Source organism: Acinonyx jubatus, chromosome B2, assembly GCF_027475565.1.
Source record: "Acinonyx jubatus isolate Ajub_Pintada_27869175 chromosome B2, VMU_Ajub_asm_v1.0, whole genome shotgun sequence".
NCBI classification, from domain to species: Eukaryota; Metazoa; Chordata; class Mammalia; order Carnivora; family Felidae; genus Acinonyx; species Acinonyx jubatus.
The window spans coordinates 64,653,826-64,667,507 of record NC_069385.1 but is presented as its reverse complement, the minus strand read 5'-3'; the positions used below and the strand labels follow the sequence as shown (position 1 = coordinate 64,667,507).

General features: G+C 35.7%; 1 protein-coding gene and 1 pseudogene across 2 annotated transcripts in view; one reads left to right on the top strand and one right to left on the bottom strand.

Annotated features, from left to right (window-relative positions):
- Nucleotides 1–12,775, top strand: part of FUT9 (fucosyltransferase 9) — a 204,184-nt gene extending 191,409 nt beyond the window's left edge. For both annotated transcript variants that reach the window (XM_027057241.2, XM_053222460.1), the window contains exon 3: nt 2,943–12,775. In XM_027057241.2, coding sequence (XP_026913042.1) covers nt 2,943–4,030 — 1,088 coding nt within the window. In that variant the 3' untranslated portion in view covers nt 4,031–12,775. The remainder of the gene's footprint in view (nt 1–2,942) is intronic.
- LOC106980069 (receptor-binding cancer antigen expressed on SiSo cells-like) lies at nt 861–1,722 on the bottom strand (annotated as a pseudogene).
- Nucleotides 12,776–13,682: the final 907 nt, after the last annotated feature.

The window sequence follows — 13,682 nt, the reverse complement described above, 5'->3', positions numbered from 1 at the left end:
AGTGTAGGGCTCTGTGCTGACAGCTCAGAGCCTGGAGCCTGCTGCAGATTCTGTGTCTCCCTGTTTCTCTGCCCCTAACCTGCTTTCACTCTGTCTCTCTCTTGAAAATAAATAAACATTAAAAATTTTTTTAAAAAACCTCACAAGTTCTAATAATACAAATCAAATTTGTCACTTTGCTGATTTTCAATTTATACCTACAATATAAATTACAACTATGTACAGCATTACAATACCATCTAAAGGAAAACAGTGATGTACAAAATATGATAAATAGAATTATTGCATTTAGTGTCATTTTCTTAAAAACCAAAGTCATCAAATCCATTAATGTCATATTAAACATAAACAATTCCAGTTCAAATTAGAGGAAATGTATACCAATACCAGCTTCTGCCAACAAAAATAAAGAAAGCCCTCCAGTTTGTCTGACTTAAGTCAGATAATCATGGAAACAAAAGAATATTTAAAATTATTTTATCATTACACATAGCAAAGGAAAGCATCACAGACTTCTTTCCTACCATAAAACTATTTACACCCATTTATTTAAAATTTTTTAATGTTTATTTATTTTGGAGACAGAGACAGACAGACAGAATGCGAGTGGGGAAGGGGGAGAGAGCGATAGACACAGAATCTAAAGCAGGCTCCAGGCTCTGAGCTGTCAGCATGGAGCCCAATATGGGGCTCAAATTCATGAAACGCGAGATCATGACCTGAGCCGAAGTCGGCCGTTTAACCCACTGAGCCGTCCAGGCACCCCTACACCCATTTATTTAGTTAGAAACACTAGCTAGAAGAGATACTGGTGTATTCCATTTGTAATATTTTCTCTACAGCAAACAATTGCCTTACACTTGGAGCATGTTGAAAAAACTATTGCCTCAGGGGTCTTTTTCTTTCCTTTGAGTCTCAATCACTGAGATCTCGAGGTACTCTGAGAGAATCCTGGTGTCCTAGATGGTCTGATGAATGCATTAAAATCAAACACTGTGTTTATGTACCCTTGAAAATTCTTAAATCCCTCGAAATGTTGCTTGAGTTGTGGAGCTCATATTTCTCCTCCTGGCACTATGACATGTGAAGAGCACTTGTTATGAAAGCGTCGCACCAATTTTGTGTTGTTCCTTCTTCATCAGCCACTGTGCCTCCTTTTCCATTTTCTTTCTTTATTTTCTCTGTCTGCCATCTTGTGCTGCCTCAGAACTTCTTCCGCTTGCCAGGCTGCATCTTCTTCTCCTTCCCATGCGTTGGTATTTTCCTGCCAGGTATCCAAGTTGCCTAATTCAGGAGACTGACGAATAAAAGGCACATATTGTGTAGCTGTTAATCTACTAGAGAAACCTGTGCTACCATCTGGGAGGCCAAAATGTAATGGTTCTCTCTTCTTAATAATGATTCTGCGTTTTCCTTATAGTTGGTGTCATGTCCTGAAAATAAGTTCCAGTTGTTCCACAGTATTTTGTTGTGTCATCACATCCCCATTCCCTCCTTCAATCTACACTTGTGGGTGTATCTTCATCCCAGGACGTCCACTCCTCAACATCTGTCTGTTTAGGAACCGACAAATAATCAACTGCAGTTGGCAAAGTTATTTGGTCTCCACTTAACTTCCGTCTACTGCCAGATCCGCATGTTAATCTCTTTAGGAATGAAAATAGTGTTGTGGGGCAAGTGCAAACTTTAAGTAACTGAAACTGTGATAGCCATGGTGGGAATCAAAACCTGTCCCTCCCCCTCCCCTCCCTCCCCCTCCCCCTCCCCCTCCCCAGGAGAGGCTCCCAGCTGCCCTGGTGCCAGGCATGCACACAAGGCCACATCTAATGTTTCTACACTAGTTTTGATCAAGATTTCAAAATATTTTAGTGAATCTGAAATCGTTAGGCCACATTATTTTGGTGAGAAGAATAATGAGCTTCCGAGGATCAGTAAGAATTTGATCAAAAGACAGTTTTGTAAACATATTACATATCTTATCTTTGTATTCATATTCATAAGACGTGAATGTCAAAGAGGAAACACCTTGAAGATTCTTGTATTTAAAAAAGTTTTTAAAAAGCTTTGATTCATCTTTTTAGTTTCAATCTACTATGATTCACAAGATCAATGCTGTTCTCCATGGAATATATTTTGAGAATCCATTTATCTTTATTAACTAATGACATTTTAATGCTAAAAAAGAAAAAAACCAAAAAGATTGTTTTAATGACCCAATACCATGTAAGTGAGAATGCCTAGTAGATCCTGAGTGTACTAACAGATTACTAAAAGTAAACAGGAAAAATGGTAAGAAAAAGTAAACATTTAAAGTTAAACAAGAAGTTTTAATTTATCAAATTTTTGTTGTCAGTGTACTTAAATAAAAGACAAAACGAAACAAAGTAAAAAAGCGGATATCAAACCAAAAGTTGCTATTTTTTACAGGATGACTTGTGACTCACTTCAGACAGTGAAGATAACATGCCAAGAATTCCATCTGAACTACAAAGTTGTATCACAATCTCTAAAAGCACACTAGTGAATAAGTGATTATATTAACTAGGGAATGTTCACAAATCTGATGTGGTGTCAAAGTACTAAAGATTTTAGTCATACCTTCAGTGGTGACAGTCTTTGTTATGCCATTTTTGTAGACGCAAATAAAAATATAACAGGTAAGGATGGCATTGAAAAAGATGTAACTCAGCTTGAAGATATGCTGGTACTTTTATAACAAATTCTGATTTATTATTTTTAGAGTTCAAGGGAAACTTCCTTTTAAAAGCAGTTTCTTGGCTTAACAAAAGCTCTAATTCTCTCAATGGTTTAATAACACTGAAAAAGGAAAAGGCAATTGATTTTGTGATTAAGTGTATTTTGAGATGTACTGCTTGTTGATCTCCAATTATGGTTAACATTTTGTCACTACCCCTCCCTATCTTTCTCTCTCTGTTTCACAGAAAAAATTATGACATCAGCATCCAAAGGAATTCTCCGTCCATTTTTAATTGTCTGCATTATCCTGGGTTGTTTCATGGCATGTCTGCTCATTTACATCAAGCCCACCAACAGCTGGATCTTCAGTCCAATGGAGTCAGCCAGCTCAGTGCTGAAAATGAAAAACTTCTTCTCCACCAAAACTGATTATTTTAATGAAACTACTATCCTGATTTGGGTGTGGCCATTTGGGCAGACCTTTGACCTTACATCTTGCCAAACAATGTTCAACATCCAAGGATGCCATCTTACCACAGACCGTTCCCTATACAACAAATCTCATGCGGTTCTGATCCATCACCGAGACATCAGTTGGGATCTGACTAACTTACCTCAGCAGGCTAGGCCACCCTTCCAGAAATGGATTTGGATGAATTTGGAATCACCAACCCACACGCCCCAAAAGAGTGGCATTGAGCACCTGTTCAACTTGACTCTGACTTACCGCCGTGACTCAGATATCCAAGTGCCTTATGGCTTCTTGACGGTGAGCACAAACCCCTTCGTGTTTGAAGTGCCAAGCAAAGAGAAGTTAGTGTGCTGGGTCGTAAGTAACTGGAATCCTGAGCATGCGAGGGTCAAGTATTACAATGAGCTGAGCAAAAGCATTGAAATCCATACATACGGGCAAGCATTTGGAGAGTATGTGAATGATAAAAATTTGATTCCTACCATATCTACTTGCAAATTTTATCTGTCTTTTGAAAACTCAATCCACAAAGATTACATCACAGAAAAGCTCTACAATGCTTTTCTAGCCGGCTCTGTCCCTGTTGTTCTGGGGCCGTCTAGGGAAAATTATGAGAATTATATTCCAGCAGATTCATTCATTCATGTGGAAGATTATAACTCTCCCAGTGAGCTCGCAAAATATCTGAAAGAAGTTGACAAAAACAATAAGTTATACCTTAGTTACTTTAACTGGAGGAAGGATTTCACAGTAAACCTTCCACGATTTTGGGAATCACATGCATGCTTGGCTTGTGATCATGTGAAAAGGCATCAAGAATATAAATCTGTGGGTAATTTAGAGAAATGGTTTTGGAATTAAAGTTTTCCATCATTTGCACACTTGGAGAAATTATTTTGATGAGCTATCATCCAAGTTTTGAGGATAAGAAGAGAGACAACATTCTGCTTTTGTGTCACAATTTATTTTTATCACTCTCTCTTGGGTAACATGTATATTTTGATGGAGATTTTTGAGAGCTCAGCATTAGCAATCACTCCCTTTGGTTTTAAATTATCCTGTATATACCTAATTATGTGCACTGAAAGTTAATTTATTCTTTGCTACCATTTGTAAACATTGTTTTCCACATTTTGGTAGTTGTTTGTAATGTGAGTTTGTGATATGATTGTTGTTTCTACATTGGTCAGCTGTTTCATCTATTTGGGAAATGAAGATGCACACTTAAAATATGAAATATTTTCACTAAATATCATAATTTCTAGTTCCAACTTCGCATAATGTAACAAAGGAAAAGCATTGGTAATTGAGTTCTAACCTCTTTGACTTTGAAGTGAACAAAGTGTATAACTGCCTCTATTTGATCTATTTTTTACCTGTTTACCACATTTTTTGTGAAGGAAAAATTATTCATGTAATGAATAAGAAAGAGACTGAAGCAGAACTGTGTTATTCAGGAAACTAGTAGACTTCTCATTTATTTTCATTAAGCTGTCTTGCAAATGCAGCTACCTGTTCTCATGATCTTGAGTTAAATTATTCAAGTATTTTTACATATCCAATTTGGGGGGACTTTTAGAACCTGGGAAATAATCCTGACAACACTTAAGAATATCTAAGACAGTTCTCTTCCCAGTCCTAACACTCATTAGTATAAAAAGCAAACAATTTCCCCAAATAACAAAGGAGAAGGATGTGTATAGATAAAAATCCTACTTATACATGGTACATTTATGTACAATTTTGAATAACCTATCAATTTACCATATTTGTTCCCTGGCCCCAATATTTAAAAGTTTCTATTTGCCATACAGACAGTCACATAGACAAAACATTTCAGAGGTTTGTCCTATCATTTAAAATAACTTAAATAAAATTATCATTAAGTTGTAAATGTAAGATGTTAAACATAAGAAAAGGGGGGATCTATAGAAAACACAATGCTAACACGGAGTAAGATCTCAATGCATATTTATTGAATGAATCAATGATTGTCATTGAAAGTCATGGGAAATTTTTGTTTGTTTCCATGGAGTAACAGTTCTAGCCCAGAAATATTAACTGGAGATGATGTTTTATATTTCATTTTAGTAATTATTCATATACAGCATACATGACCATGGCTATGAGGGCTTTACAGAACCAAAATAAATTTTTCATTACTCTAAGTTTTTGGAGAAATTCATCCCTGAATCTCCAGTTGCTATACAGCATTTTTCCTCTGTAAGGTTAAGGACTGGATATAAGCAGAAATTATTAGTAGGTGAGAAAAGATGGGATGTTAAGGAAAGCATTTCCCAAAAGACTCTTTAATGACTCTATTCCATTCAGGCCAAAAACCCAACAAAAGAATTGGGATGTTCTGATGACATCCATTTGGATCTAATTCTAATTGTCCTGCTACATGTCAACATTAGCAGTTGAACACAAATTCACAATCTGCTACATCAAATGAAAGTCAGATAGAGGCAAACTTCAGTTCAGTAAGTACTCCAGACTCCCTTGTGTAGGAATGGGCTCTCTGGAACACTAGAAGGATTGGAACAGAGGAAGATTCCTGCATTAGATGGAAAAATGTTTGATCCTCAAGTTCACTTCTTACCCATGTTGAACTGGTCTTTTGTGTCAGGCAACACCCTAACCAGAGATAAAGATGAGCAAGGTACTATCACTGGCCTATAGGAGCTTACAATTCAGTGGAGGGATACACAGAAGCTTTCTTTGAGCCTATGTTTATGCACATACTACTCTCAATGGAGTTGATTTGAGTCACTGCTGATTTAATGAAAATGAGGTAGCAAATTTCCCCAGTTGCTTAGGGATTTGACGTATTTCTGAGCTGCAAACTTTGTTTACTCATCTGATCCAGTTTTGCTTCCCTCCATATTATCTCTTCTAACCACACTGCATCAAGAAATAGTATGTTTGTGTGGATGCCCTCTTACATAAGAACAGATCTCCACCCACATTTATTTCATCATGTTAAAACAGTCTAATTCATATATTTACACTTACTTTGTTATCTTTTGGGCCTGTAAAAAGCATAGGGATCTAAACAGGATGCCTGGCTAACAAGTTTAGCAAGCATCTGCTTCTTCAAAAGCAGAAATGCATTCATTGTCATGACAACCCATCTTTGTTATGGTGGGTGCTCATGATTTCAAAGAACTGATAAACCTGAACACATCGCCTCTCTTGTCAACTATGAACTTGGTCTCTTTTGTAGACTGTCTATGATCACCTGTTGATAATGTGACCCAAGCGAAGGTAATAACACCAAGTGACTAACTGGCACATCTGTCTATTGAAAGCCTGTTACCGACTCCCAGAAGTTTAACGTTTCTGAATTTGAAGTGCCAAAATGAACGAGTCAACTTACCCCATCCGTTATGGGCCCATTTATCCATAGATTTTAGGGCTAGATGGCATTATAGCAATGTTTACATGCCAATTCCTTTATTCTACTTATGAGTAAATCAGATCCAGAGATAATATTTATGAAAGAAACATGTTCACACACACATATCACACACACACGCACACACACACACACACACACACACACATGCAGCTACTGCCATGGCCAAGATTGGAATGTAAAGGTGCTGTATCTTTTAATTCTATATTCTTTTCTTCGAATTCTCACCTAACAAAAGAAGTATGTTGCAACTCCTAAAAATGTGAATGCCTTATTGGTATAATTAGGGCCTGTGGAATGGTACACTCTATGTGGAAGCACTTTGACTTTTGAAAAAGTACACAGTAAATAAGATATCAAACTTGTTAGCATTCTTTCTGTCTTAAATATTTTAGGAGCTGTGCTTGGACAGAAGGAAATGGGCTTTCACCACATGTTAAGTGAAATGCAACCCTCACGATGGTATATGGTTCTCAGACACTCTTTAAATAAATCCTGTGGATTTTAACTCTTTTAAAGGATATCTCATGGTGAAAGATATTGATTCAACAAAATTAACTTGCCATTGGTTATAGAAACAAATAATTATGCCAGAGGATAAACTGTGGATATAAAAAGAGAATAAACCATTTAAAAAGTTTTATTCCAAAATATCAAAAATCTGTTACTTTCAATGGTCTGAATATTTAAATGTTAATTATTGTAAGACTTACTGGTAAGAATATATAAATAGTAATCATTATAGGTATTTGCAGTAAGAATGTATAATGAATTCTTCATACCCAGCAGTATTATACTCTGAAAAAAGACATGACAGTCATATTCTATGACAGCCATAAATTTTACAATATGAAACAGCAACAGGAAAAAAAAGTTATCCTACTGGGAAACCAATATCAGCTAAAATTTGTGCATGTACTACATAAGTCCTGATAATCCTAGAATGTGCATAAATGTTTTCTGTTGTGAGGGCTTAGAAAGCTTAGAGCACTTGAGGTGTGAAGTGACAGAATATTTAAGAATTATTTGCTGCGGCTTTACATTCTTGCCTCCAATTGGAGGTTAAATATGGAAAGAATAGGAAACTATACTATTAATATCTTTTTGCATGCCTATTTTCAAACTAGATTCCATGAGTCTTAAGGTAATCACCTAGAAAATGTCTTTGCATGAAGTAATATTACCAAAACAAGATTTGGGTCCTTTCATTATGACTTTGTGCTTAACCATATCTTTGAGTTCCCTTGAACTCTGATCTCATTTAGAGGAACTTCTTAATGAATTAATTCCAAGCAAACTGTTAGATATGCAGACTTCAGGATCTAAAAGATAAGCACAGTGCCTAAAACAGAGGAGGCAAATATTTGTTCAGTGAATAAGGAAATTGTTTTGGGGATCATGCAGAATTTTTTTATGTGTGATAACAGTTCCAGCTTATTGACATCAGTTAGAGGTTGTATATGATATTTATTTCATTGTTCAGTTTACTGCTTAGATGCAAAGGAAGGCTTTATTCCTTCCAATCTTATTGCATTCTAGCACCCCAAAAGAAGTAACATCTCAAGAAAGATTTAAAAGGATTGGAAACATGTTAACATTATATTCAAATGTTAACGCCAACTGTTTCTAATAGGAAAGACACCTGGTATTTGAGGAGAATGTAAATGCAAGCACTGTGAAGGGCATGTATTTATTACCAAACTATGCACGGAAAGAAATCCAGTTTCCTTCCTCCCTAACTGCACTCGTTTGTATTGCAAACATCAGTCAATTCAGATGATATTCTTTTCAGGTTGTCTCTCATCTAAAGATATTGTAGCATTTTGCAAATGGGCAAGCTCAACCAGTATCCAAAGTGGTCTCCCTCTCAGTAATTCATGTTGAATGCATCCATATTCATAAACATTATACACAGCAGGTAACAGAACAAAAATGAGAGAGAGCCTACTAAACCAGAAATATGAATAATGCTACACTGGGTTATAGGTTCAACAAACTATAGTTTTGAGAAAGCCACCTAACTTTTCTGGACCTTGTTGTTTGCCAAGTTCCTTCTGGCACAGTTATTCTCTCATCTAAGATCTAAACTGATATATGCATATGTTTGCAAATGAAATTCCAATGACCATATAATTTTTTGGAAGTAAATGTTTCAAACGGATTTCCCTCTTATTTCTCTAAATAGGCATTTAAAGTATAAAATTGATCATCTAAACTAATATATGGAAAAACTTAATCCAATGCTTGGAATATAGAAAGTGCTCAATTAACTAAACTTCTTCCTTTAACTAACTTCCCCTTCATTCTCTACCTCATCTTTTGCAATTCATGTACTCACTACCCACTAAGACCTTAACTGCCCAGAGAAAAGCAACCATTTAATGAGCATTATTTTAAAATATTATAGATTTTTCTATATCACCCACATTCTTATTACAATAATCTAAAACTTTTTATCAATGCAAAAATTTCAGGGAGGCAGAGGAAGGCACATTGCAAATCCCCAGATGACAATAAAACAGGGAGTGGATATTTGAGGAAGCCAGATTGACTATATCTAAACAATTCAGTTACTCTTAACTCATAGTTACTATATATTTTTCATTTGATCTACTTTGAAAATATTGTAAAAAAATAATTTAAAAAGAACCTCTCCAATGCCAGCTGCCTTTTCAGTGTTACTGAAAAGCCTGGTTCCTGGGTCAACAGACCTAGAATCACCAGAGGTTATTTATGAACAATACTGATTCCTTGATCTTGCTCGTGTAATTGGAATCTCTTTAAATAAGTTAAAAAAAATAGCATGCTTTTGATCCTTTTCCTAAGTTATTCTGCTCCGTGCTATAGTTAAAAGCCATCCTACGCCAGTCAGCAGTCAGCATTTCTCAACACACCTATGTCACTGGAACTTCTTGGATCAGTTGCATAAGAATCATTTTGAAAAGTATAAATAATATACAGTTTCTGATTACCTGGTCTGAGATGGGAGCTGGAATCTGTATTTTCAAAATATCCCCAGATAGTTCTGATATGCTGCTGTCAGGTTTGAGGCCTGTGTATTAGCCACCTGTAAAACGGAATGTATTCTTTTGCTTAACCGATACAAGCTAATATCTTTTTAAAATTCACCTGCAATGCTAACGTCCTTTTTAAATTCACCTAGAATTTTCCCGAGTATGTCAGTGAAGTGTTTTCTCAACTTCAAGAGCCAAGACATTCTATATGCCTCATCATTTCATACATGAGCATGGTACTGACTAATCCCTTGACTTGGGACAGGTTATCTACAGTCTCCAAATCTTCTTCTAAGTTGTGGGTGGTTCATTCATAGCAGTATTTCTCAAGCCTAGATGCACATGTGGATCACCTGGAGAGGATTTAAAATTGTGGATGCCAGATCTCCAGAGATCTGATCTGATCGGTTAGAAATGGGACCCAGAGACAAACAATTGTAAACGCTCCGTAGATGATACTAATGTGGGGCCATCTCTGGAGACCATCAGTCTGCACAAAAGACCTGCTCAATCTTGTCCTGGAGAAATTATTAGGAAAAGCAAAGTATATATACCTGGAGAGCATATCTCTCTTTCTCTTTTTAGGTTCTAAATGCATGTTTGAATTTGTAACATGAAAAACTGGACTGCCCAATTACTAGGATCCTTTACAACCATAAAATTTTATTCTTCTTTGATCTGCTAAGGAGCTGTATATGTTTAAGAGAATTTATTTTCAGTGTCCCAAAGTCTTTGTTTGATGGGTAGAAAAGTAATTTGCAACTGGCATATAACAATGAGCTATCTGTAGCACATGGATTTTTGATGACGCAGATTTACAATTGAATCCCAGCTCTGCCTGTATACAGGCACTAACTGTATACAACTAACTGTATACAAATTATGTGACTCCTGTAAGCCTCAGATTTTGCATCTGTAAAGTGGAGGTAGCATATTCCTGATGAATATTTTTGTGAGGACAAATGAAATAACACTTAAGTGAAGAGAAAATATGTTCAATGAGTATCATTTATTATAATAAAAGATCATTGTGGGGAACTCCAAACTGTCTCCACAATTTCAATTCCCAAACTGAAGATGTTAATTAAGCAGACAGCTTATAAGAATCGCTGCAAATTTAAGTAAGCCGAAGGAACAACCTTCAGGATAAGAGAAACAAATAAATACAGTGTGGAAGCATGCATTCACATCTTCTGTAATTGCTAAGTACTGGAAGGGGTGTGGGGAGCTGGCCTTGGTAGCACAAAGGCATTATTTGCATCAGTACACACATGCTCCATTTCTTAAAATAATTGGATCTCCAGCAGGCTTAATTTCCCCTCACTGTTATGAACAATCCGTAAGTTAACAGTTAATTTAGCTTATTATTAGTTGGCATAGCTCATGTCACAGAATGGAGTAGCAGGAAGATTCTCAGAGGTGATTGGCTGGTAAGGAAAGAGGCCCAGAAATATTCAACAACCTGAGTTCCTCCACATCAGCTTGGCCACAGAGCCAGTTAATGACATAAGAAACAGAATCAGGTCCTCATCTACTTTTCCTAAAGTTAAAAAAAATTCTAAAAGTTACTTTAAAAATGTTAGAGTATAAATTCAATAAACAGGAATGTATTTGTTTAGTGGTGCAGAAATAAAAATAATTCCTAGCCAGACTGTAAGACTACTCTAATTGCTAATTGCATAATAAAATTTTGACATGACTAATCTCAGCTGTTCATTTGCACAATTTCTAAGTTATACTGTAATAAAACAAAAAGGTAAACTTAAGGAATTTTTTATATGTATGTGTGAAAAAAATGAATAACATTCAAAATAGTAGTTTTAAGTAGTTCATAATCATCTCACTTTAAAGAACATTAGAAACATTTATTTCAGACACATTAGAAAATTTCAAAAATTACTTTTCTGAGTTATCTGACAACCAAATTATTGAATTTCTTGTATACACAAAGAATGTTAAATTAGAGCTTGCTGGAATTTCATTAGGAGAAACAAATATACATTTTATCTGAGAAGTTTTCAGAGTGATTTTTTTTTTTTGGAGAAGTATGTTAACTATGCTGACTCTTACACACAAGGCTGCATTCCATTTTGATTAATGAAGGTGCAGGAGATAGAAAATCAGTCTCCACAGATACGGTACCCAGACTAACTTAACAACCCCACACTACTCATTGTGCAAGAAATACGTGCCAGAATTACAACAGTGCATCCCCCATCTTGGACTGGCCTCATTAGCCACCTTCAGTCCCTCAGATGAGACAATCCTGAAGATGTCTTCCTCGTCCAAGGCCAGATTGCCAGAAGAGAGCTTACTATCATCTGGGATGGGATATGTGTCTCCAGGGACTGTAATGAGATCAGGCCTTCCAAATACTGGCTTTCTTCTTTAAGAGCCTTAAACAGACCAAGAATATCTCATTCTATGTAAAGGCAGGAGCTGTCTCCTTTTTAGATAATAGATGACCTATCTTGGATATCTTATATATTATTTTAAAATAATGAATCAAAGGACAAAGACTATCATACTTGAGAGCAGGAGTTGATTTACGGGGGGGAAAAAACATCATTTAGCTCATAGATGCTTTACATTCAAAACAATGATAGCTCTTGTGCTGGAAGATGAACAGGCTATATAGCATTGGAAATGGAGATAGAAAAAAGTAGTGAAAACAATGACATCTTTATTACTCTTAAATAAAAATTTAAATCTCTTGAGCTATCAGCATGATGGCAGCCTTCAAAATCAGTATATTTATTCACGTGGACCTTTTCCCCTCCCTCTTTTTTCTTTTTTCTTTTTTTTAACTTAAGATTGGATTTGGTAGGAGACAGGGTTAATGGAGTAATTGTGACAAAAGAAAAATAACATTTTCATAAATCATATGTGAGATGAAGGTAAAAAGTAATGGTTGCTGGAGGGAATGCAATAATTTGAGAGAAATTATTGAGATTAATCATTGGAATAATGCGGTTTATTCTGAATCTAAAACAACCTAAAAACAATCTAAAAACCTAATAGAGGTTTTTAAAGGGAAAAAGTAAAGAGTTAACAAGTCTCAATGTAGATTCAAGTTCACAAAGCTGCAGAAAGGAAGAAAAGAGTAGTAAACCAAGGATTCGAACCCAAGCTCCAGGTGGCACAATCCATCGCATAATCCACTAGCTTTTTGGGGGGGGGTCACTGACATCTCATGTGTCAACAGTGTGGTAGACTTTACAGTCACTTCATAAATCTTGATTTCTTGATTAGACATTCTGGTTTAGTTAGCCTGGCACGGAGCATGGGCTGCCATATACTCTTCTAGAATTTTCCTTCTTTCCTCCTTGCTCTCTTCCATGTGGCCATGTCACTGCTCTGGGAGCCATAAGAAAGAAGAGAAAATAGTTACCAGGCAATTTCCTTAGGAACTCTAATTAAATGGTTGCTAAAAAAAATGCAGTGGAGTTTTGCAAATAAAGAGTGGGGATTTTACATACTTTCTCTTCTCTCATTTCCTCAAGAACACACATACACACACACATATGCCTATACTTCTTCTGTGTAGTTCAAGTGTAACTTTGAATAAAACAATGTACACTCAAGTAAAGAAGGTCAAAACTATCATGGTGAAATAAAATGTGCCAATTCTAGCCAATATGTGAATTGTAAGGGTCAGTAATCCATAAACCATTTGGGTGATAATTGTATGTTTTCTTAATGTAATGTGATTTTGCACTATTGTATTGTCATATTTAAGTGGACTCTTAAAAATATTCTGAAACCTAAATGCCAAATGTACAGTTTATAGGTTCATGTTATTTCTGATAAGGATTTAATTGCATTGTGCTAATAGTTGTTTAACGCTATTAACTTTCTGTATGTGTATTATTGCAATGCAGACCCCATAGGGTTGTTGTAAGCACACTAATTAGTCATCTGAATTTTTATAGATAAAATCACACATTGATCAGAAACCACTTTTCTACTTATTTTTTTGTAGAGTATTTTTCCACACTTGAAAAGACATGATTATTTTATATCAAACATCAGCTTTTCTTTAAAATCTTATTTTAGTAGCCAGTGCATGTTTGAAATAAAA